The sequence below is a fragment of the Thermobia domestica genome, chromosome 12, assembly GCF_964235325.1.
Source record: "Thermobia domestica chromosome 12, izTheDome1.hap1.1, whole genome shotgun sequence".
Classification (NCBI taxonomy): Eukaryota; Metazoa; Arthropoda; class Insecta; order Zygentoma; family Lepismatidae; genus Thermobia; species Thermobia domestica.
The window spans coordinates 130,290,429-130,315,786 of record NC_137465.1 but is presented as its reverse complement, the minus strand read 5'-3'; the positions used below and the strand labels follow the sequence as shown (position 1 = coordinate 130,315,786).

At 36.5% G+C, this 25,358-nt stretch overlaps 1 protein-coding gene across 2 annotated transcripts in view; it reads right to left on the bottom strand.

The window, feature by feature from the left end:
• Ptpmeg2 (Protein tyrosine phosphatase Meg2) overlaps positions 1-13,850 on the bottom strand; it is a 125,877-nt gene extending 112,027 nt beyond the window's left edge. The window contains exons 1-2 of one of the 2 annotated variants that reach the window (XM_081734114.1): positions 13,703-13,850; positions 5,649-5,882 (exon numbers count right to left, since the gene is read on the bottom strand). In XM_081734114.1, coding sequence (XP_081590240.1) covers positions 5,649-5,882; positions 13,703-13,735 — 267 coding nt within the window. In that variant the 5' untranslated portion in view covers positions 13,736-13,850. Of the gene's footprint in view, positions 1-5,648; positions 5,883-13,483; positions 13,633-13,702 lie in introns of those variants that run through there. The other variant, XM_081734113.1, reaches the window with a different exon arrangement.
• Between the last annotated feature and the right edge of the window lie 11,508 nt (positions 13,851-25,358).

Here is a 25,358-nt window from a genome sequence, read left to right as displayed (position 1 = left end):
GTAATTTGGGCAGTGTATCTTGCAGAAAGGTCAAATACTATGCTTCATTCTGTCTTCGGAATGGCATTTATGGGCCGATCAGTTGAATAATACACCATAACTTGGATCCAAATTGATGATAATTGACAACCATACCATGAGGATGTGCATCTGCCCAAATGTGTGCGTTATGCATGTTGACGATCCATCCCTTCCTAACGTGGCCTCGTCAGCGAACAGTATTGATGCCTGAAACACATGCTTCACGTGGTTGGAAATCTGCTTCTCTCAGTCCTTGTACCCTCTGCAGGTGGTATGGGTACAAGGCATTTTCACGTAATGTACACCATACAGTTATGTGACTCACATGTATTTCACAGCTAAGTTGCCTTGTATTCGTACTTAATTCTGATACTCGTTCTCCCATAACAGCTGTTCGTACAAGACGGCTGTATGATGGATGACGTCTGTTAGGAAAACGCTTTTGATAGAATCGTACTGCTTCATGTCCATTGTCATCTGAACGACCGCACATGAATAGCATGTCGGTCTGTTCGTGGTTTGAATACCTCATCATGTTTTAACTGAGCGCTGTCACTTGTGCTATTCAACACTTGCAGCACTCGTGCAAGTACCGTAGCGTCTTGAACACAAGTGTTACCTATGTATGTGAACCGAGCAATTACGAATTGAACACTAACGCCACATCTAGACTTTCTAGATCGCCATCTCTAAGCTTATTGGTTTTCGATATCTACCACTTCGAACTTACTGTTCCCACGCTTTCGGTCCTCGCCAATTCTGTCAATATGCCCAATATGCTAGATGTTCATAGGACCTTTTCTGCTTATCTCGGTGTCAGGAATCACGTTCCAAAGTCTGTTACATTAACTAAGTTATACCCTGTATACCAGCCTATGCCTATGTAATTGCTAGTACGCCTACTATACATTCAACCTTGTAACTATGCACTTGGTTCGTCACCGGAAGTGATGAAATTACTTGACTAATTCATTGTCCACCTCACCATTTCGGACTTCGATGTAATTCAAAATTCAGCAACTATTCTTATACGAATAATTTATTTATTTATTATTAGTGATTTTCCCCATATTACTCCCCGTTATCCTTTTACTGGCCCCGAAAGATAACAGTATTCGAAAAGTTTGTGAACAATGCGATGAAAGAAAGGCACATGTCTCACTTCAATTAAAGCAGTACAATCACATGCTTGAAGCAAAAACATTAACATTCACATTATTAACTGCATATTTCATGAGGATTACGAAAATATGGTGCAGTATAATACGAATGGACTCCTAATTCATGAAACATCTAGCCAAAGTGGTGAGACTAGATTTAGTAGGCACAATTTAGTATCGACACAATTTAGTAGGCACTGACATTAATGTAGATATCATTTGAAAGAGCACATAATTTCTAATTTGGAGATTAAGAACATCAATGGGTATTTACTATCAGCATTCTACAGAGGGTATAATGTAATTGTTACTTTCAAAAATTAGTTTTATTTCCTATAACACGGGGGTCACTACGAAAGTTTTGAGATGTGAAATAACTTACATACTTAAAATCAATTTAACACTTACATTTTCTCAAAGTATTCACCATTACACTGTACACACTTTTGCATCCTCGAAAATCACTTTTGGAAGCAGTGTTGCCAGTCTTTTTCTTCAAGTATTGAAAGTACATTCTCTTAAGCCACTACAGCTTCTTCAGGGGTGCAAAATCTCTTCCCACGCATGCAATCTTTGATCCTGGGAACAGAAAAAAATCACACGGGGCCAGGTCAGGGTTATACGGCGGATGAGCCATAAGTTTGACCTCCGTAGATTCTAAAAACTGAATTGTGATGTTGACCGTGTGTGCGGACGCGTTGTCATGATGAAGCAGGATCCCACGCAATCCAGTTCTTGGACGCCGTTCCCAAAGCTTCTGGAGCACTTTTGTTAGGCAAACAGTGGTGTACCACTGAGCAGTAACAGTCCTTTGTTCTTCAAGTGGAACAGTTGCAACATGGCTAGATTTGGAGAAGAACGTTACGATCATCTTCTTTCCCACACTTCGCGGTCGCTAAACTTTCGTGGGTGGATTTTTGCCTGGAAAGATCCAAACTGTAGACTGGCGTTTATTTTCAGGGTCAAATTGATAGATCCAAGTCTCATCACCAGTAACAATGTCAGAGACGCGTCGAGAATTGCCTCCATCAAACCTTGCAAGCATTTCTTCACACCATTCCACACGCATGCGCTTCTGCTGTTCAGTCAAAGTGTGAGGCACCCGACGAGATGAATCCTTCCTGAGCCGAAGATGATTATGAAGAATTTTTGTTACTGCTGGCGATCCAATGTTCACTGTAGATTCAATGTCCTTGAAAGTTGTTCGAGGATTTTCTTGAATCATTTGTTCCACAGGGGCAATGTTTTCATCTGACACAGCTGTTGCCGGACGTCCAGCTTCCTCTTCATCTTTAAGCGATGTCCGGCCTCTTCCGAATTCACCAAACCACCGAAAAATTGTAGCACGGGAAGGAGTAAGGTCCCCAAATGCTCCCTGCAAACGGTCAAGGCTTTGTGTCTCGTTCAAATCACTTTTGAAATCGTAAAAAATCATTACCCGAAAATGTTCCCTTTCGGGCTCCATTCTAGACAGCCGAATACTGCTCACATCAACAAACAAGTGAAGGCGATACGGCCACACCGATACGCGAGGCGAGTTGAAACTTGTTTCGCTTCTTCGCTCTGGATACCACTATCGAACGCAATTGCTGGAATTCAAATACTGTGCCACAACAATGCGTATCTCAAAGCTTTCATAGTGACCCTCGTAACATTCAACTGCCAGAAAACTGAGTAAAATGGCTCTGTAATACATTTTGATCTAAATCATTAAGTAAACACTTAAATGTTGACATCATATGTCTTAAAATGAATATATTAACCAAAATGTATGAACAATAGGGTGATATAGCAACTATTAAAATTAAATGAAATTTCTAGTTTTTTTCATTTTTTTTTTTTTTTTTTTTCGTGGTTAGACCGTTTAGGCTAAAAGAGACGAATGAATTAACGAAAGTGAATGGCCATGAAATAACTGGTGAGAATGAAAATGTGAGAGAGCTTACGGATACGATGCTGTCCACAAATTCGCCTGGCTGGGGATCGAACCAGGGTCCTTTCCACCAAAGGTCATGACTCTACCACTGAGCACTATTTCCCATATATATAACAACTTGCGTACATTTATGTATAACGTAAACATTAACACAATAATATACAACGTATCGCACGTTTAGTTGTGTTGAGATCATATGAAAGCAAAAGTTAAGTTTAATCTCTTTTCAGGCCAGTTTTCTTTAATGCTTTCAACACTTTTATTAGATTTGTACTGCAATCTGCCGGACTCCGATAATTTCTGGACCACCCATTTCCATACAATATTCACGAGCAAAGCCCAGTAATTTGGTTTCCCTCCTATGGTTTTAGTAATCTGACAATAAAAAAAAAAAAAAAAGTATGTAAAGGTCACTGAGAATGACTCTTCACTTCATAAATAAAGTTAACACTGTGTTTCATAATTAATACATAAAAGATTTTTAGGACATAAAAATCTTTAACTGAAGTACAGTACAAGATAAGTGCATCCAATGACAAGACTATTACAACCTGTAAAATGAGTAAATAATTTTCCTCTAAGTCCATTAAAACAAATATTTTCTCTGACGTAGGACTGTTTTCTTGGACATACTGCACTTGTAAGTCAGACAGAGAAAGCAGTAATGTTTGAAGTTGGCTCCTGTCCGTACCCAACAACTTAAAAATCTACCAATATCTAATAAGGTGTTCCATCTTTGGATAAAGAAAACTCATAACATTCGAAGCACACATTCCCGATTGTCTGTCACAAACCAACAGATCAATAAGCTCACCTCAATTATTTGAGATTTTTGTGATTACATGTACTTAAGAGCAGAAGGGAATATTGACCTATACAGCACAAGCAAACTAAATGTGTTCTTATTAAAATGACAACCGAAAGTTAGTGTTAAAAATGTGTTTCTGGTTATGCGACAATAGCGTTGTTGACAAAACTAGAATTCTTATCTTGAGGCCAGAATATTTTCCATCAAGTTGTATGAAGCTCCTTAAGCTTGGATACTAGCAAATGTTTCTGGTTATAGACGTCTTTTGCTAAACTAACTTTGTCTTTTGTGCTAAATATGAATATATTGTACTCATTATTTTCGTAAAATGCCTTGCCCTTTGCTGCAATGTCAACAGTAATTCTATGCCCTTCCCGCTGTTCAGGTGAAGTCGAGATTCCCTTTGTTTTGATAGCTGTCGTGCTCTTTTGGCGATTTATTCTGAAACAAGAACATTCAGAAATCATTTTCTGCCGTGACAATGAATGAGGTGCAATTGTTAAGATTTCTATTTTTTCTCTTCTCGGTGAACATACATTTAGTTTGTACTATTTCTAAACTCTACTGCTTTATGCTGTAAGTCACTCTTAAGTTTTCCTAAGGAATCAGAACAAGTCGAAATTTCATATGTTAGTTTCAGAACACATCCCTATGAAAGTGATGTTCTCTGCTTCGAAAGAATACTATGTCTGCACTGGCATTTGTGTGTGTGTGTCCGCCCGTCAGCCTACGACCTACATGAAAATTACGCACTTTACATATTTTTACGATGCGCGACGGCGTGAGCTCAGCGTCGGAAAAGGCTACAATGTACCTCTCCCCGAATCAATTCAGTTTCAGCGGCATCAGATTACGCTCGCCCACAGTTGCACATTAACTTCCGTTGAATATAAATGAATCAACCTCTATATATTACTTTAGACAGATGTTTCATAGATTAGGAATATATTCATGTTATATTATCTCATTTTCAATATGCTTATCAAATTCTTAGTACGTAAAATGAATTTCAATATTTGTACTTCAAATCACAGCCTTATAATAATCAACTGAAGTGAAACATGTCCTTCTGTTCTTCTATTGCATCATTCACAAAACCTTCGAGCAAAGTAACTTTTCGGAAGCTGTTAAAAATTAATACGAGGCGATGTGGGAAAAACAAATAAATAATTAGATAAATAAAGTACATATTCTTACATTTCTCTATTTTTGCTATACACAAAGTTTCATGAAAATCTGAGATGGTGGAATAGGCACCCTTAGATGACGTAACGAGGAATGACCCAGACCTTAAAAATTACACAGGATTCACATTTGCTTTTCTTCTTCTTACGGATAAGAGTACAAGGTTTTTGAAGAAAGGAAGAAATAAATAAATAAAAAGTATTAATAGCCAGTAGATTTTGAACAAGATCGCACATCAAACTAATCTGTCCTTTCCTCCACCCATCTCTAACATAGTTTACCATACAAAAACGGAACAGTGTTCGAACTCAGTAAAATTATACACATAGTTTAAAATTCCAAACTAAACTTGGATTAAAATTTTTGCAAATGGTAATATTATTATAAACATCCATTCGTAAGGTACAAAGTGAACTACTTCACACACTTATGAAAAAATTTGGGAACATTTATACCGAAGTAGAGACAACAAACTCTACTCATAAATCTGCTCCCCTTCAGAGGTAATTGTGATAGTAGGCAGAAAAAGGACACTTACCAAAATTGTAAACTTCCCAGTTTCCAGTTCGCTTTTGAGAGGATCGCGATTTGGATCAAAGTGAACAAGACCTTCACGATGTCGAGTTGCTTCATGTTGCTCATACAGAGATACAGCACGACTTACATCAAACTTGCGAGCTGATAAGAACTTTACAGCTGTTGCCCAAGATACAGGTCCCGCACTGCGCCTCCTTCTAATCCTATTTACTACATCTATGAACTCTTTGGTGGCCTAAAAGATGAAAGTAAATCCTTGAATTTATTAATAGCCCAAAATACATCAAATGTTTCTCTGAGTGCATCATTTATATGTATATACTCAATAGTTTATTTTTAATATCTCTCACTCACTCACTCACTCTCTCTCTCTCTCTCTCTCTCTCTATATATATATATATATATATATATATATATATATATATGGTGTTTCAAAACAGCACCGACAACGTTTGGGAGGTGATTTCTGACACCAAGATAAAACAAAACGTATAGGCCAATCTGGGTGTAGAAATCAGTCATTTCGGAGTTATAGGCTACCGAAAACATGAAAAAAATGAAATTTAAAGGTCCATAGCTCCAAAACTGTGGGACCTACTGTAGTCGGGTCAATACTTCATTTAGAAACTAATATGTGTCCTGTCCAAAAATACATGTTTCAGAATCCTGCGGTACTCACGCAACATTTTTTATAGAGGGAGTTTGGCTACGGGCATATAATTTGAAGTACTTACAAATTACCTCTATACAAATTGTCGCTGAAGTACCACAGAAATGTGAAACATGGATATTTGGATAGGGCACGTACTAGGTCCTAAATGAAGTCTTAACCCGACTATGGTAGGTCCCATAGTTTTGGAGCTATGGACCTTTAAAATTCATTTTTTTCATGTTTTCAGCAGCCTATAACTCCGAAAGGAAGCATCTATGCTCTCAGGTTGGTCTATACTTTTTGTCTTATCTTGGTGTCAGGAATTACCTCCCAAACATTGTCTGTGTTGTTTTGAAACATCCTGTATATATAAAACAAAATAAGAAACCAATAGAAATTTCGAATACTTTTAATGAGTTTAAACGAAACATTCGAAAACTATTATCAATACTTATTTTGTCCTTCCAAGCACCGCAAGTACTCATAATATGCAGCTCACTAAAACTAAAATCAATACCATAAAACTAAATCCATAAATAAACTGCTTCAACTAAAGGAACATTTAAACATTAATAACGTAATAAAACATAATACCAATAACAAGTGACTTTCATTTTTTTTTTTCGTTTTCAAACTATATTAATTCAATACTGAAACAAGAAGTAATAGATCTAACTTTGGCTTGCAATAGAGAGATAAGACCAAAAATGGAACCTGTTCTTGCGCTACTGAACCCATAAAATAAGTAACTAAATAAACAAAAAGTTTAGGGCTATTTACGATGTTTTCACGAAGGCGATGAGTGTTGAAACTGGAAATCGTAATTTTCACGAACTTTCGATCTGAATCTAGGGATAAAGATCGAAGTGAAACTTATTCTAGAGAGGACGCTGAATCCATATAAAAAGTAATTTCTCGCTATCTCTTACTATAATTGCTTTATGGAGTTTAACACTGAAATCGAAGTAATATATTTATACACTTCTGGTTTTAGTAAGACAGAGATCAGGGTTTGAAAAAACCCGGGTTTTTTTGAAAAAGCCCAACCCACCTGGGCCCATGTGGGTTTTTTCGGGTATTTTCGGGTTTAATTGGGTTTTTTCGAAATATTTCAATGTTTTTGGGGTAAAATTGTTAAAATGTGATTTATATTTCAAGATTATCATTGCCACAACTTGTCACAATTGTCACAACAATTTTCTATTCACTGCAGTTTTAAAAAAACGGCCGCCATTTTGAAATTTTACGTTGGATTGCTGCCAAAGTACATATAGCTAATTTAGAGTGTCTCATGCTTCTACTCTGAACATGTCAACTTAAAAAGACCAAAAATTGCACTTTGTAGCGTGGATATCCGCTATTTTGAAAAAAGAATGGCCGCCATTTTGAAATTTTACGTTGGTATGCCGCCAAAATCTATACAGGAAATTGAGTGTATTTCGTGCTTGTACCCTGAAAATTTAAACTTAAAAGCCCGAAAGTGATACCCTGTAGTATGTGTGGTACAGGCAGACGAACGAACAAATGTAGATCGAATCATCCCAGGAGCCTCAGTGACGTTCGCCAAATATGAACACCAAATATATTAATTTAAAACAAAGATATATAATTCGTGTTTTATAAAATAAATGTTTCAAAATATCTTATACGACATAAATATTTTTCAATGTAAAATAAATAGTTTTATTGTTGGAGCCATGGGCGGCGATTAGGAGGGGCAATTGCCTCCCCTCCAATTTTTTAAAATTACCCATTAATGTATATAGTTTCATTTGGAAATATGAAGTTTTGTATGTATTATTGGTTTATAGAATAAAAATTGTGCCATAAAGTATTTGTCGTTCTATGAGTACGTATTGGTTGTCTTCCCGTGGAATTAAGAAAGCTGCAGGAATTGTGTTTGAACCACTAAAAATAGCCCAAAAATAACCTATTGGAGCGCCACAATTCCAGCGTACTTTCGTTTCTTCTTGCAAGGGCTCGATATGTTAGTCAGCCGCTCTAGAACTAATTGAGATAACATTTCGCAAGAAAAGAAGTCCTTCACAAGTTATTCTTTAATTGCACAAAAGTCGACAGTTCCTAAAATGTATTTTCTTTTTTCTAATACTAAGGAATATTTTGATTTAATTTTTTTCAGTTTGACAACATATTCAGCAGCGAAGTTATATGACACGTGGACTTAATGATCAAAGTGGAGTTCGAACCACGTGAGCTCCCCGGGTATCGAGCCCGGGTCTCCCACGTCAAAGGTGCGTACACTAACCGCTTAGCCACGAAGGAGCTCAGTAAGGAATATTAATTTTGCAGCGTAATATACGAGTTTAGGGGTGTACATATACAGTTTTGTATATACAATTAAATTTAGTGAATTCAGCATAATTCTAGGTTTTAGGATTATTTTGTATAACTGAAGTATGGAGTGACTCTAAGTATTGCTGAGTTTTGATATATTCCAAGAAAGTGAAAACTGTACTTAATGGCAGCGAACTTGTTTCAGGAAGCTGCAAAAGTATTTTTTTAAATGTCGTAGTATATGCTTGTAATATTCACTGTCATTCTCAGAGTAATAACACACAATAGCATTCGTGGAATTAAAAATATAAGTTGTTCATTAATTTCCAGTTTCAATATAACTTTTGCAAAACAACCCTCATTATTCATTACTATGATTATTTGATCAATATTATCCTTTCTGTTTATTTGTTTTGCAAATTTGTTATTAAATAGGTTAGGATTTAGATTCCTAGGCTTTCGGCCCATAAGGCCATTTAGCCCTTCACGTTTTGAGGAATGACGTCCCTCGGCGAGCACAAAATCCGGGGAAAGGAAAGGAACAAAGGATGGGGGAAGGAAGGAAGCGGCCTGGGACCTATATGCTATTACCATCCCGGCATTTGCCTGGTGTGATTGGGGAAAAACCAGGAAAACCTCAATCAGAATGGCTGGCATGAAAAAGCGTTTTACACTTTTTCGAGCGAGTGCCCCCACCGTTGCTCGTAAATAGGTCCCTAATCTGATCACACAATTTTCCAGACAGATATTCATGAGCAAGGAATCAAATCTCTTCTTACACCTTCGTTGTTTAAGAGTACAAAGGGCTAGTATCTACTTGCGTAGCCCTTGTCAATTTACTTAGTAAAATATGAAACAAGATATACGGTATTTTAACTGAAAAAGGTAGTATCCTATTAGTTATACAACCTTTCGTCAAAGTGTTACAAGCAACCAGGAAAACTAAAATTGATATCAAATATTCAGATCATGTCTTTCCCCCCCCCCCCCCACTTTTAACGTCTAGCCGCCGCCACTGGTTGGAGTTCACTTCCGCTACTTTGTGCGTTCAATTACGGGAATTTCCCGAGCACTTGTTGTAAGACGGCTCTTTCCATGAAATTAATTTAAAACAATTAACATAGACATAATTCATATTTTATAAAATACATGTTTCAAAATGTCTTAAATGAAATTCAATATCTTCCAGCGCAAAATAAATAGTGTTATTGTTGAATTATTCAGTTGCGACGCTTTGTGCGTTGAATTGCGGGAATTTCCCGAGCACTTCTTTTGCGATCTTTTTTTTTTTTCCTTTTCTTTCGAAAATGCAGCTTTTTCTTGGTGTACATCGAAACTTCCACTAGTAAGGAAATTTGAATTCAGCATTTGAAACAGTAAGAGTTACGTAATCTTCGGAACTCCGAGCACTACATATTTACTGGTAGTACCAGCACCTATGGCCTTAAACCCGATGAGGAATAACGTCCCTCGGCGTCGCCGAGTCAGCGAGCACACTTTTCACGGAAAGTATTTTCTAAAATATAAAATTGCATATCTTGCTTCAAACAGGCTATAAGCATAATCTATATATTAATTTGTTCTATAATTACCTCAAGCTAAAGTTTTTTTAAAATTATATTTTTAAGTCATTCAGTGCATTCAAAAGTTTATAAAAGTCTTATGTTGTTGTATACCTTAACGTGAAAGCATCTAATTCGCCCAGGAAAGTCCAAAATCTGATAAAAATCGCTTTCAATGCAATCACCTTAGTTGTACCAACAATATACTAACAAAAAGCTCAAAAACCCAGGTGGGTTTTAAGGTGGGTTTTTTCAGGTGGGTCCAACCCTGACAGAGATGAATGCAGATAGAATACATTCTTAAGATGCTGAATCGATTCCTTCTCGGTATCTGTTACCGTTTCTGTTCTGTGGAATATGAGGCTGAAAAGTAATTGATTTCTACTTTCGGCTGGAATACAGGGTTAGTGATAGAGTTGAAACCTACTATTAAAGTGCTGAATCGATCAACAACAACAACAACAACAACAACAACAAAAAAAAAAAAAAAAGTTTCTCGCTATCTCATTGCTTTTGCTGATACCTGTCAACAGAAAGACGCATCAATACATTCTTATGTGATATGATACAAAAACTAGCATTGAATCTAACCTTTTATTCTATTCATAAAAAATAAAAAGAAGCACCTTTTTGGTTTACCTAATTTCCCAGGCTACTTACTTCCCTCTCTTGATTTTTTTAAAATTCAAACATTCACCTTTTGGCAATTCATTCATTATTTCGATTCAGTGATTTGGTTCAATCTGTTCCGGTTTTTTGAACGAATCAGTTCCAGTAGCTACGTCAGAGTTACTCTTGTATAGCAGCGAATAGAGAGGTCACGTGGCTTTTCTGTCAGCTTGTACCTTGCAATAATCAGTCGGTGTGTGACGGGACTGAAATGTGGCACGTAGTCAAAGGCAGTGGTTTCAGATATGAACATTTTTAATGGTGTTATTTGATTAATTATTTTCTGAGTGGCACGTTTTTGAGCAATTCAAGGCTGGAAGTAAGACAAATACTGCTGATTTGTTATACGTTTGTCAGTGGTATTATGGTATTACGAAATACGAGAACATTATTAGTGAGTGCTTTTTACATCAAATTTAAGTTCAAAATCCGTTTCCGATCGGCTGACCTACTGGAGAGAAGTATGCTTGGAAGCTGTTATAAGATACTCCGTAGGTCTAACTGCGGGACCAGGGTTAACTGTTGAACATGATGAAGCTCTCTTCGGTCATAGAAGTTTTTAGTATTTTTGAGGCCGCCACTGAATTATATTCATTCATATATTTTTTGTTAGGTAAGTTGCTATTTTTTAATATATTTTTAACTTTTACATAGAGTAGTAGTTGGTGTTTGGGGGTTAGGGAGCTTGCATCCTCTCAAGTAAATAAAAATTAATGTATTTCACTCGCTTTTGCCATAGGAATTCGGACATAATGGTTAGTTTTCGATTCTTATGAATTTTGTTCTATAACTTGCTGGATTTGGGGAATATGGTGGTTCCTGATGTAATATATTCATTTATTATTTTAAACATTGAGTATTATTTGAAATATTGATAATATTAGGACTATTCTAAGACTGGAAATTAGAATAGTAATAAATCTTCCGTTACTTCAAAAGACTATATTCAAAATAATTAATAAAAGATGTATAGCAGGAACTACCATAGTTCCTAACACAATTCCGTTTTGGAGGAAATGGTTCCTCGGGACATTAAAAAGGAACTATTCCGAGTAATCTGTTCCTTTTGGAATCGGAATCATTGAAGGATCTGAAAATGAATGAATTGCCTGAAAGGAAAATTTCCCTACCTTTCCTTATAACTAAACGATGTAAATATTCCTTTGCTATAAGTCCCGTTACATTTATATCCGTGCAATCAGCTACTCTTAGTACTGGTGTTGCTGACGATGGGTCGAATTGAATCACAACTAACAACGTTCGAAAGTATGATAGAAGAAACAAATAAAAAAAAATGGAAAACAATTCTTAAGTGGAATAGTATTTGACAAATACAGCATTATTTCTGAGCAAAGAGCATAAGAAATCGAAAGTCAATGAAATTCTTACAAATGTAAAGATTATTGTTGTGCGTGGAATGCGAAAAACTAACAAATTCATTTCAGGAGCGGGAAGCTTGAGCCCGATAGCCCCCTAATATGCCACTGTCAGAATGTAGACCTATCCGTGGAAGAGCCATAACCTGACTTTTATAACTAGTATTACTTCCTTTTAGTTCATCGTTCCTGCCCTTCCTATCTTTGGAAACCTTCAACACCCCTCATTTTTATCTATCTGGTCAGTGAGGACCCTGCCACTCTCTTTACTGGTTATCAAAGCAGAGATTATACAATGTGTTAAGTTCCCTTTAATAGTGTATTTATTTAGGTCAATGTTCCGTTAAGGGGATTCAAAACTAACCTAATATAACGTTATATTATGTAATCAAACGAATATCAATGGAAAGAAGTGGAGAAATTGCAAATTTCGTGTGGAAGAAATTACTGGACCCCCTTAACGGAACATTCACCTTTATGCCTACAGACAAACGAAGAATAAGAAAGAATTACCGGTGTCAATCCCATATCATGAAGATTGTTTTGAGCTGCGTTTCGTTGTTTTTATTAGTTCCGATTTAATTTCATTTTCTAGCGATTAGAAATGACTTGCTCTTCACACGGTGTTAAGAGTGAAGCGGAAAGTAGTATATATAAGGTAAGTAAAATATGTACAAAATTAAAAAAAAAAAAAAATCCTGATGTGCACGCGAACTTTAAGTTTACATGCTGTGTACCTGATGGGTGAGAAATTAAAATTTCTTCCAGTAACAAACACCCCAACAACCTCTTATGATTTTCCCAAACTGCCCACCTTTCCTATTTTGGTACAAAGTGAAATTACTGGTCCAGTAGTATGCCAACTTCTTCTTGTTCATGTTCGTGTTGTACCATTTAGAAACAGCAACAAATGAATATATTATTCTCTTAGTCCTGTACAAAAGGATCCCCAACTAGAAAGGTAAGTAGCAGAGTAGATGTTAGTAATATTCAAACTCAAGAAAAAGAAGTTCATTACTAATTGCTATAGATAAACTGTCGCTTTACTTTAATACTTAATGTTATTTCACATTAAACCAAACGCGATCTTTAGACAACATATCTCGAAAAACATGAACAGATTACTGTGCTGTCAATCTGACACAAAAATATTGTTCAGTCATCAAATGTTCACATAACAATTACACAAAGAACTGTATTGGCAAAAGAAAATATATACATATTGTTCGACTTATACGCGTTCTAAGAAAATACTGCGTGATGCATTTATATTTTTCTTTACCTGTATTTTCAGAATCTTACAACAATATCCGCAAAACAGAGCGGATGTCATCAATCAGATACCTTTGCGAACACGACCATACTTCAGAAACCAAAAGAAGACGGTGTAGGAACATGTATTTCGAGCCATAATGTATGAAAAAGACAAGCCCAAACCATACTCAAAACAGGAAAACCATTAATAAAATGGAAATTATAGTTTTCTTATATTTTTTCTCACCTGCTCCTGCTCCGCTGCTAAGGGAGCGGCCATATTTGTACCTACTAATCACAGATTACTCCTCCCACATCCGGAACAACTTTATCCTTCTGCAAAGACTTCAAAAGAAAAACACAACAGCAATGACTAATATAATAGGGATAGTTTTAGTAACAGTTAGCGTCAAAGTGACGTGAGATCTGCGTTTTAGTTTGCAACAAAAGCCATAGCTGTTGTAATAGATATTAGCATGTATTGCGTTAAGCTACGCAATATTGGCGTAAACTGCCTCGGCATAAGGAACTTGATGACGATTTTTCTTCAATTAATCTATGATATGCACTTTGTTATATGTCGTGTTCTAATTGAAAACACATTATAAGGGGTAAAAAATGAGCTGTTATTAATGATAGTCCCTTTCAAATCAACCTATACCTATAATAAATGCCATATCGCGTGCTTGAATCGCCATAGGAAGTTCTATACGCACAAACAGTGCAACCAGAGCTGCCATGTAACCATTGTAAAACAGAAGATAAAGTACATATTCTTAGAACCACTGGTCACCAATCTCAATGAAGTTCGCGTTCACAAACTTCACTGGAGTGGAAGCTTGGATACGCACTTACTGAGCTGACTCAAACTCACGAGTTTCACTAAGGGCTACATTCCGCACCTGTCTTCGCAAATTTCTGCGTACAGCAACAAAATTGCAAAAACCATTCTCCCTTAATAAGAGATGATTCCAAGTGTGATTGGGCCTTATGCGGAGTCGTAATTATGTCGTCATTAGTACTATACTAAAGAGTTCGACTAACATATGTTTCCTGCAATAGTCACGTCTTTAGTATAACGCTAATCATTCTTCAAAACGACTCTGCATAAGGCACATAGTAAGTAGACTAAAACTTGACTAACTCATGATCTTTACTCCCTGTTTTAGAAACACATTGCTCATGTAATCCATAGGTTATATATAAAAAGACCAGCCAGTGGCTGTCCAAAACACTGATCCCATACTATTATACGTATAGAATGACTATATAGTGTAGAAATATATGAAACGGCATCGACATCAACATCTTGAGCCCCCTATTGGGTAGACTCAAGCAAACTTTGGAAAGGCAGTCATCGAACATGCCGATAGAGTGATTTTTTAATTAGTTGAGTTGATTTTGAGTTTAACGTCCTTTTCAGCAGCGAGGCTATGAGACGGGACCTACTGATTAACGTGGAATCCGAACCACATGAGCTCCCGCCGAAATCGAACCTGGGTCTCCACGCCAAAGGCGCGTACACTACGATTTTTGAATGACTATCGCAGTCCATCTGTTAGTTCGTCCCGATGTAAACATGTTTGAACACCTAGAGACCAGGCAGTTCAATGTATTCGCACTAAATTTTAATCCTAAGAATTGTATGAGATTCTTTAGAAGGATCCGAAGTTCCTACACCCATAATTAAGGGCACTTTACTCAAGAGTGAAAATAAAAAGAAACTCGATTTTCTCGAAAAAGACTAACTTTTATATTTCATATATCACTACATCATTAACAACCCTATACTATAGTATGAGTGATATCTCTGGAAAAACCTACACATAATAGTTTGCTTCGAAGAAGAGTTTTCGGGTGATTTGCTCAAAAAAGAAAAAAAGATTCAGTTGATTTCGCACATATTTCACAAATATTTCGATAAGCATCTGACAATGTGGTATAAGACCTTCGTGCCAAAAATATAAATAAAAGATAGTTTACTCTTGAGTATAAGTTCTTTTCGTTTGATTTTCTAAAAAGCGACTCAAGTGAAGAAATCAAAAGGGTAGCTTACTTTTGAGGGTCAGTTTTTCGTGCGAACTTCTCTGAACCGACTGGTGTGCTTTTCTACAATTCGAAAATACAACAAGTTCGAAAAAAAAATGACCCTACATTCTTATGAATTCTCTTTAGGTTTGGCTCTTTTTCTTTGCATTTTTACCATAATCAAGGATAGAAATTGAAGGATAAAATCGCAGTATGCATCATAGACGGCCATTTTCCACTGGGCCTCGCTCGGGCTCGCGCTCACCTGTCTCAACTGGGCTCGCGCTCATTTTTGCTCGCACTCACTTCTCTTAACTGAGCTCGCACTCACTCGGGCTCGCGCTCATCTCTCTCGACTGGGGTCGCGCTCACCTGTCTCAACTGGGCTCGATCACTTCTCTCAACTGAGCTCGCGCTAACTTTTCTCGACTGGGCTCGCACTCATCCAGGCTCGCGCTCCCCTATTTCAACTGGGCTCGCGCTTACTTCTCTTAGCTGAGCTTGTACTAACTCGGGCTCACGCTCACCTACCTCAACTGGACTCGCGCTCACTCGTGCTCGCAATCACTTCTCTCAAATCAGATCGCGCTCGCGATCACTTCTCTCAACTGGGCTCGCGCTTACTCGGGCTCATACTCCCTTCTCTGCCGTGTCGTGACAAAACGCTGTAACTTTGGCGAAGAAGTTTTGCGAAAATGAGCCTTAAAGTTTTCATCCGAAGATGTGATCTGTATCGTGTAGAACCAGTGTAACTAGGAAATAATGGTCAACCAATCAATTTTCACCAAATATAATCACACAACATGCATTTACGTAACATTACATGTAACCACGTGTTTCCAAAGTCAAGATACACTGGTTCTACACGATACAGATCACATTTTCGGATGAAAACTTTAAGGCTCATTTTCGCAAAACTTCTTCGCCAAAGTTACAGCGTTTTGTCACGACACGGCAGTTCTCTCGACTCTGCTCGCGGTCGGGCTCATTTCTCTCAGTTGGGCTCGTGCTCATTCGTGCTCCGGTTCAGTTCCCTCAATTGGGCTCGCGCTCACGTATTTCATTGGGACTCGCGCTCACTTACACTCGGGACCACTTCTCGCAGTTGGGCTCGGGCTGACTTATTGCACTGGGGCTCGGGCTCGTGCTCAATTATTGAGTCCGAGACCGGTTGAGCGCGAGTTCCGAGCTCACGAGCGTCCGGTTTGGAAGTTTGGACATCTATGAGATGGGTTGATTAATGGCATACTAACCGTTCCACTTTCCACCCTTAATACAGGGGTCTAGGATGTTTCGGTATAGGGTGTTTCGGTGTACGTACATTACGGTGTTCGGGCGTTTCGGTGTAAGGACGCTTGGCTGTAAAGGACGTTTCGGTATATAAAATATTTGAGAGCATTTTGAACAGTCATGACGGTATATGCTTGTAATGAACAGCCATGAAGTGTCATAGTGTAGCTACTCTGCAATAGTGCAAACTGATTAATATTGTAATTGAGTCAATTACAGGATGAGAATACAACGCCAATGCATTCGTAACGATAATTTCGATTCAGAGGTGTCCTTAGGCGAGTTTTAACGAATAATAATCAAATCTAATTCAAAAATCAAATTTAATTCAAATTTACTGCAAAGTATTGAGCGTCATTATTGATTAGAAATAAATATATTGCACAAAGTTTCTGAGACAGTAATAATATACACAAACTGACAATGCCTCAAAGAAATTTTGTTGAAAAAAATTAAAATTACATAGAATAACTCACTCAGAATCTAAAATTTTACGCAATTCTTTTTAAGAATGTAATTAAATCATTAAATTTGTAATTTTTACAAACGTTGCTCAGTCTCTTCGTAACATCGGTGTTTTTTCTTTGTTCTGACTTCATTTCCGTCAGTTATTTATTCCATTCGAACAGCACTAACAAGGAGACTTACGGAAGTATAATTCACCGATCTGAATGAAACTTTGCATATTTGTAGAATATCGAAAAATAATCGATACGTATTTTTTTTATTTCGGCAATGGTGCTGGTTTAAGGGTAGAAGCCACCCTTTGAAAGTTAGGAGTGGTCTCCAACTATAAACAGAAAATAATCATTTCATGTAGAAGATTAAATGATAAAGTCAACGTGCCAAGGGGGTTTTAGGACCGGTGCAACGACATTGTGGAATTCTTTCTAAGGATTAGATCATTGATAGTCCTATACAACAAAGAACAGGAAGTGCTGAAATTGCGCAAATTTCCACCGCGACGTTGCCAAGAACAGATTTCAAGAAGTTGTGTGAAATTTTGCACCGAAATAAAATGTATAAACGCCATTCCTTTGTGAGATATACTTATATTGCATCCTGATATTTACCAAGCAAAATGCGTATATATTTACAGAACATTCCACGTTTATAGCTTGAATCCTTGGAATTTAAATCCTACAGCTTTTAAAGATGTCATACGATTTTCTCATGATTTATCTGTGAATTCCTAACTCGGCGTATTTCCTCATGACGAACTCGCTCCTTTTGACTTCTCTCCTCCTCACTATACTTATATTACCCTCCTCACAGAAATTTGCTATTAATTCACGATCCTGATTGACTCCTTGTGATTCTCGTTCCTCATTGGCTTGTTATATTATTTTCCTCTTATATCCGCAACCAGCACACTGACCACTCATTCTTAACAGTTTATACGATAATAAATAAGAAATCTTTCTCACAGCACCTAAGAACAGTAACTAAGATGCAAAGCAAATATAAGGATCATTTATAGAAAGATGAAAGGACAGTTACTAAAATATGTGGTACACATACCTGAAATATGTAAACAATAGCTTGTTTGTGATTGGCCAAAACTGAAAAATGTAAACAAATCCTTATCTCTGATTGATTGAATGCCTGTCCACGATATTTAAAGGGAACTTCTACAAATATTTATATTTTTGTTTATTTTATGTAAGTTGGTTTTCCTTACAGTTTTCCAAAACTATTTTCTTGCAGTTTTAATCTTACAGACAATCTTACAGTTAGACATGATACAAAACGTTATTGACTGGGACATGTTCCCCCGTCGCCCTCTCTAAGGACACCTGTGTACACATATAATAGCGAAAACTGAAAATACTATTGTCATCCATTACTTTGTATTATTTCCCTTAAACGACTTGCGTTTTGGTAACTGTTTGTATTAGTCGAAATGCTTATGGTAATGATTGCAACATTGCACAACATTCTTTGTGCAATTTCCAATTTTGTTGCCTGCTCGTTAAGACTTTATCTGTGTTTACACATAAGAGAGTGAAAGTTTGCGCAATTTCAGTGCACCCTTTAGGACAGCTGATTCAGAACCTGACGTTAAAATTACAAAATCCAAATTGGCGGATCGAATATGGTTATTACAATTACAAATACTCTTCTGGTTTGAAGTGCTCAGCAGTTATCCAAGAACAATTACAATTGGCAGGGGCTACTGCGAGAAGGTACAGACTGATTTGAAACTCCTTTCTGCACTTATTTTAACAGGACGCTTGATTAAAGTAAATCTGTAGATAAATTAGTTAAAAGCCAGTTCCAATGCATTTGTCGCGAGTGTGAAGCAACACATGTTGTTGGGAAAGAAAATATTTATAACTCTGATGAATACGGTTTAATTTGGAAATGCAGACGGAACGTACTCTAGTGGACAAACACAGTAGAAAGTGTGTCACAGTCAGTAAAGTCTATAACTCATAGCTATACCATACAGCCTTTAATTTCTACAAATGGTGTTTTGTTATCACTACTGTTAATTGTTTTCTAGGAACATTTGGTCTTGTAGTCCGAAACAACCTCTTTAAATTTGAAAATATCCTTGTGAAAGTATCAAATTCGTGAAAATTAACATCAAGTCTTTTGAGATCATGGTTTCAAGAGACTTTTTCTTCAAGCGTCTAATGCAAAGTCTATTTTGTTATTAGCTTCGTGGAGTGGCCACAATTCATCAACATTGAACCTATTTTAAGAACAAAGGACTTAACTCATAATAGAAACCATTTCTGCAGGAACAACTGGTAGAATTCATTCTCTTGATATGTTCTTTTTTAGTCCGTGGAAAAACTTCTTGATACATTTTTCTGACACTGTCCTTCTCTACAACTGTAACATGAATTTACATCTCCGTAATAACATAATTAAGATCCTATCAGTGAATCATAATCAGTTTTCTTCTCTCAGATTTGCTAATCCTATTGGGTATGCGTGGTATAAAAGCGGTTATTTGGAAGAAAAAACACCTGTGTGAAAATTTCCTTTCAAAGCTTGTGCAGCATTTTTCGATTTGTGCACAGTTATTGCCGTAATAAGGTGTGGGTGGTGTGAACAATGTTTATGCATCACACACTTTTTTACGGAATATTATTACCGCAAAACGTTTTCTCGATCAATTCATAATTATAACATTTAGGATATATGAAGTTATGACATAGTGTGAGGCGAGAGACTCATTATAAATAAGCAACCCGACTAGTGAGAGGCGAGGTAATCTCTATAACTAATCACCCCGAATAATGAAAGGCGAGGGGACTCACTATAAATAAGCAACCGAATAGTGAGAGGCAAGGAGACTAACTATAAATAAGCACCCCGAATAGTAAGAAGTGCAGAGACTTACTTTAATCAAGCATTCCATTAAAATAAGTATCTACAGAAAAGGGTTTCAAATCGGTTTGCAACCTTCTCGCAGTAACCTCTGTCAATCATAGTAGCAGTTAATTTTTTAAGTTTTATTTATTAATTTTTTTTCTTTTTCATGAATGTATTTCTCCTTAACGAATAATTTTCATTTTGAAGAGCGGACGTTTTGGTGTAAACATTGGAACTTTTACACCGAACAAGCATCACACCTAAACGTTCTTACACCGAGACACCCGTACACCGAAACGCCCTACACCAAAACACCGAAACCTCCCTGATACAGTTGTTAAAATTAATCGGAATTTTCTAACGTTTCCTATTTTTGCATCAGCCCCAGCTACACCCATCAGAATTGATTTTTGTTCAAATAATGTTAGGCACTTTTGTATCGATTTTCATTGTTTCTGCTTGCAGAATCTACCTGGATAGAGCTATTATTTAGTTACAAAATAATGTTTTTTTCTTATCTCACAGAAATACCTGACACATTAATACTGAACTTCCGTTAAAACAGCAGCTTTAACAAAATTAATTTAAGCAGTCCCACAAGTCATAGGTTGTTTATGCAGCTGAAATTTGCAATAATGTTGATTAATTAATTGATTATCGTTTAACGTTCCCTTTCATCCACGAGGCTATATGAGATGTGGACTTATAGTTTTGACGTGGAATCGGAACCACTGTCGTTCAATACTCTCCCACTGGGAATCGATCACCAAAGACGCGCGTTTTAGCCACTAGACTAGTGGAGAGGGCTTGTAATACTGTTGTCCAATTATTTTTATTAGGAATAAATTATAGGTGATTTTATTATCGTTCAGTTAGCGTAACAAAGATGTCCAAGTTACAGTATGATATTGTGAATGTGATGGTGCAAGTATTGAACCATTGTGTGGTCCACACCCTCTGAGCCCTTGTCACCACGTCAGCCTAAGACATTCAAAATGAAAGTGTTAGTGCTCTGAAGAATATTAACCCTCCCCTCGTCCCAACCCCATTGTTAAGAAACCAACTACTCAACCCCGAGTGAGTAAAGCGGAAATCGACCTACAACCGATGAGAATTTTGTGCAATCTCATGTGTGTTAAAAGCAGACCTTCACCTTCAAGTTTTATTGTATTGCCAAGCCCCGAGGCTAATTCGTTCGTGTGCTCTGTAGATAATAGCAGTAGTAATGGGGTTACTTTGCCGAACTTTTTGGCCCCTGGGTCCCTGCCTCAGGACCCATGGTCCCTGGCCGGGGTCAATGACCTAGGGGTACATAGGACCACCCCCTCTAAATTTTGGCAGGGGTACCATGGCCCACCCCCTAAATTTTGGCAGGGGTACATAGGACCACCCCCCTTAAATTTTGGAAATTGCCAAATCTAAAAATTTGGTATGGTAGCCTAGGACCACAGTATGTACCTCTATCCGTATTGAGGGTCTATGTCGTTCCCTTTCATGGGTAAAAAATTGCCAAAAAGTCAAATTTCGGGGGTTTTTGACCTAATTTATCCCCTTGGATGAGGTGTTATTACCCTATATGGTTATATGGGCGTATACAGGGGTCCATTCCCTTTCATAAGACATGGGTATATTAATGCACCCCTTGAAAAATTTGGGAGGGGTACCTTGGCCCACCCCTTCAATTTTGGAAATTGACCAATTTAAACATTGGGTATTATAGTATAGGACCCTAATATGTATCATGATAAATTTGGGTGGTCCACCTCGTTCCCTTTTAGGGGTACAAAATTGCCAAAATATAAACGTAAGCAATACGTAGTACCACGTGTTTGGTTTTTGGTCGATTTTATCCCCTTTGATGAGGTGTTATTATCCTATATAGTTATATGGTCATGTATAGGGGTCCATTACCTTTCATAAGATATGGGTATATTTGTGCACTCCTTTAAAAATTTGGGAGGGGTACTTTGGCCCACCCCTTAAATTTTGGAAATTGCTCATTTTATATATTTGGTATTATAGTACTGGACCCTAACATGTATTATAATAAATTTGGGTGGTCCACCTCGTTCCCTTCTAGGGGTACAAAATTGCCAAAATATAAACGTAAGCAATACGTTGTACCACGTGTTTGTTCTTTTGGCCCATTTTATTTCTTTGGATGAGGTCCTATTACCTTATATGGTTATATGGTTATGTATAGGGATCTATTTCCTATCATAAGACATAGGTACATTTGTGCACCCCTTTAAAATTTGGGAGGGGTACCTTGGTTCACCCCTTAAATTTTAGAAATTGCCTATTTTACACATTTGGTATAATAGTATAGGACCCTAATATATATTACTATAAATTTGTGTGGTCCACCTCGTTCCCTTTCATGGGTACGAAATTGCCAAATTTTTAGTACAACCACATGTTTCGTTTTTGACCTAATTTATTCCCTTGGATGAGGTCCTATTACCTTATATGGTTATATCGTCATATATAGGGGTCAATTTCCTATCATAAGACATAGGTACATTTGTGCACCCCCGGGAGGGGTACCTTGGCCCACCCCTTTAATTTTGGAAATTGCTCAATTTAAACATTTGGTATTATAGTGTAGGACCCTAACATGTATTATGATAAATTTGGTTGGTTCACCTCGTTCCCTTTCATGGGTACGAAATTGCCAAATTTTAGTACAACCACGTGTTTGTTTTGGCTCAATTTATCCCCTTGGATTAGGTCCTATTACCTTATATGATTATATGGTTATGTATATTGGTCCATTCTCTATTATAAGACATTCTCTATTGATGCACCCTTTAAAAATTTGGGAGGGGTACCTTGGCCCACCCCTTAAATTTTGGAAATTGCCCAATTTAAACATTTGGTATAATAGTATAAGACCCTAATATATATATATATTACTATAAATTTGGGTGGTCCATCTCGTTCCCTTTCATGGGTACGAAATTGCCAAATTTTAGTACAACCACGTGTTTTGTTTTTGACCTAATTTATTCACTTGGATGAGGTCCTATTACCTAATATGATTATATGGTCATGTATAGGGGTCCATTTTCTATCATAAGACATAGGTACATTGATGCACCCCGGGAGGGGTACCATAGCCAATCCCTTAAATTTTGGAAATTTTTCAATTTAAGCATTCGCTATCATAGTACATGACCTCAATATGTATCATGATAAATTTGGGTGGTCCACCTTGTTCCCTTTCATGAGTAAAAAAAAATGCCAAAATATAAACATAAGCAATATGTTGTATCACGTGTTTGGTTTTTGGCCCAATTTATTCCGTTTGGAGCGGTCTTATACCGTATATGGTCATATGGTCATGTATATAGGTTCATTTCATATCATAAGACATGAGTACATTGATGCACCGGGAGGGGTATCTTGACTCATCCACTCAGTTTTAGAAATTGTTTAATATAAGCATTTGGTATCTTCGTACAGGTCTTCAATATGTACCACTATAAATTTGGATGGTCCACATCGTTCCCTTTCATGGGTAAAGAACTACCAAAAATTAAATTTCGGAGGTTATTGACCCCTATTTAGCACGTTATATGGTTTATTACCTTTATATGTTTATGTTCTCTTTTAAATTTGGGAATTATAAAATAACAATTTGGTAAACGTTTTCTAGGATCCATTGGTGTTCCTCTTATGGCCGAATATTCAAAATTTAAAGGTTATTGACCGGCTTTATTATTGAATAACTACCGGATTTATTACTTTTTCATAAGACACAGGTGTATTTGTGTACCAATCTTAAATTCGGGAGGGGTACATTTCTTATTGTCATATCAATAATTGGTAATTGTTCTTAAAATTGGATAGTATCTCATTCATTGGGTAAATCATTATGATCACGTGATCAGTTATTGACCTATGATGGGATTAGGAGTCCAGGACATTGGTACATTTAAACTTTGTAGGATAATTTGAGAATGCGTCATTGGTATTGATTATTACAGCCAAATATAAACGTAAGCAATACGATGTACCACGTGATTGACCTTGATGAGGTAGTGTACAGGGATACATAGCTAACCTTATTGAAACTTATGACTCATAGTCTTAAGGGAATACATGCTACAACACTGGCAAAGTTATTGTTGATGCAATTTGATTGGTTGATCACTATCTTTCGTGCAATCTGATTGGCTGATCACTATCTTTCGTGCAATCTGATTGGTTGCTGATTTTCAAGTCTTTGCTGTATTCAGTTTTAAGTTTTGTTTAACATTTAAAAATCTTGGTTTCGTTCAACATTTTGCACTCACTGATAAATATGATCAAAACCGTTTATTTGTTAATCGAATAGTTAAAAACCGGATAGTTTGACGGTTAAACGTGAAACGTGAAATTTTTTTAGTTTGAAAATTTTTTGTTTGAAAGTTTTTGTTTGAAAACTGTTGTTTCAAATTTGTGTTTGAATTTTTTTGACAACTTTTGTTTCAAAATTTTTTGTTTGAAAATTTTTTTTGTTTGAAAATTTTAAATTTTTTTGTTTGAAAATTTTGTTTGAAAATTTTTTGTTTAAAATTTTTTGTTCGAAATTTTTGTTTCAATTGTTTTTGTTTAAAATTTTTTTGTTTAATTTTTTTTCAAAATTTTGTTTGAAAATTTTTTCGTTTTAAAATTTTGTTTGAATTTTTCGTTTCCAAATTTTTTCGTTTCAAAAATTTTGTTTCAAAGTTTGGTTTGACATTTTTAAAAGTTTTGTGCACTCATTAGTAAAGAACCGGAACTGTTTAGAACTAAAACCTCTGGCAACATTGTGGTGCAATAATACACATCAGAATATGGGGGTTTGTTCTTGAAATGAAAAAAAACACAATTCATTGAAATGGATCATTTTATTACACTCCACATACATCCATACCAGATAGTGGTTCTGGATATTGTCGATACAATGTATTTTGAACTTCTTGCACTAGTTTGTCTTTAGCGTATAATTTTAATTCCAATTGAAGTCTTTTAAGATCTATTGCAATATCAATTGGTGGAAACTCAATGTCCATTTGATCACAAATAAACTGTTTATCAATACAGTTATGCACCCACGAACGATGTTGACAACCATCACCATATCTAGATACATGTTGTACAATATGCATGACACATTTTTCAAAATAGTACTTTTTCAGGAATATAATTGTTTTGTTGCACACTTCCACTGCATGTTTAACACACTGAAATACGCTGATGAATTTGTTCCATTCCGTTTGTGTTAGATACAC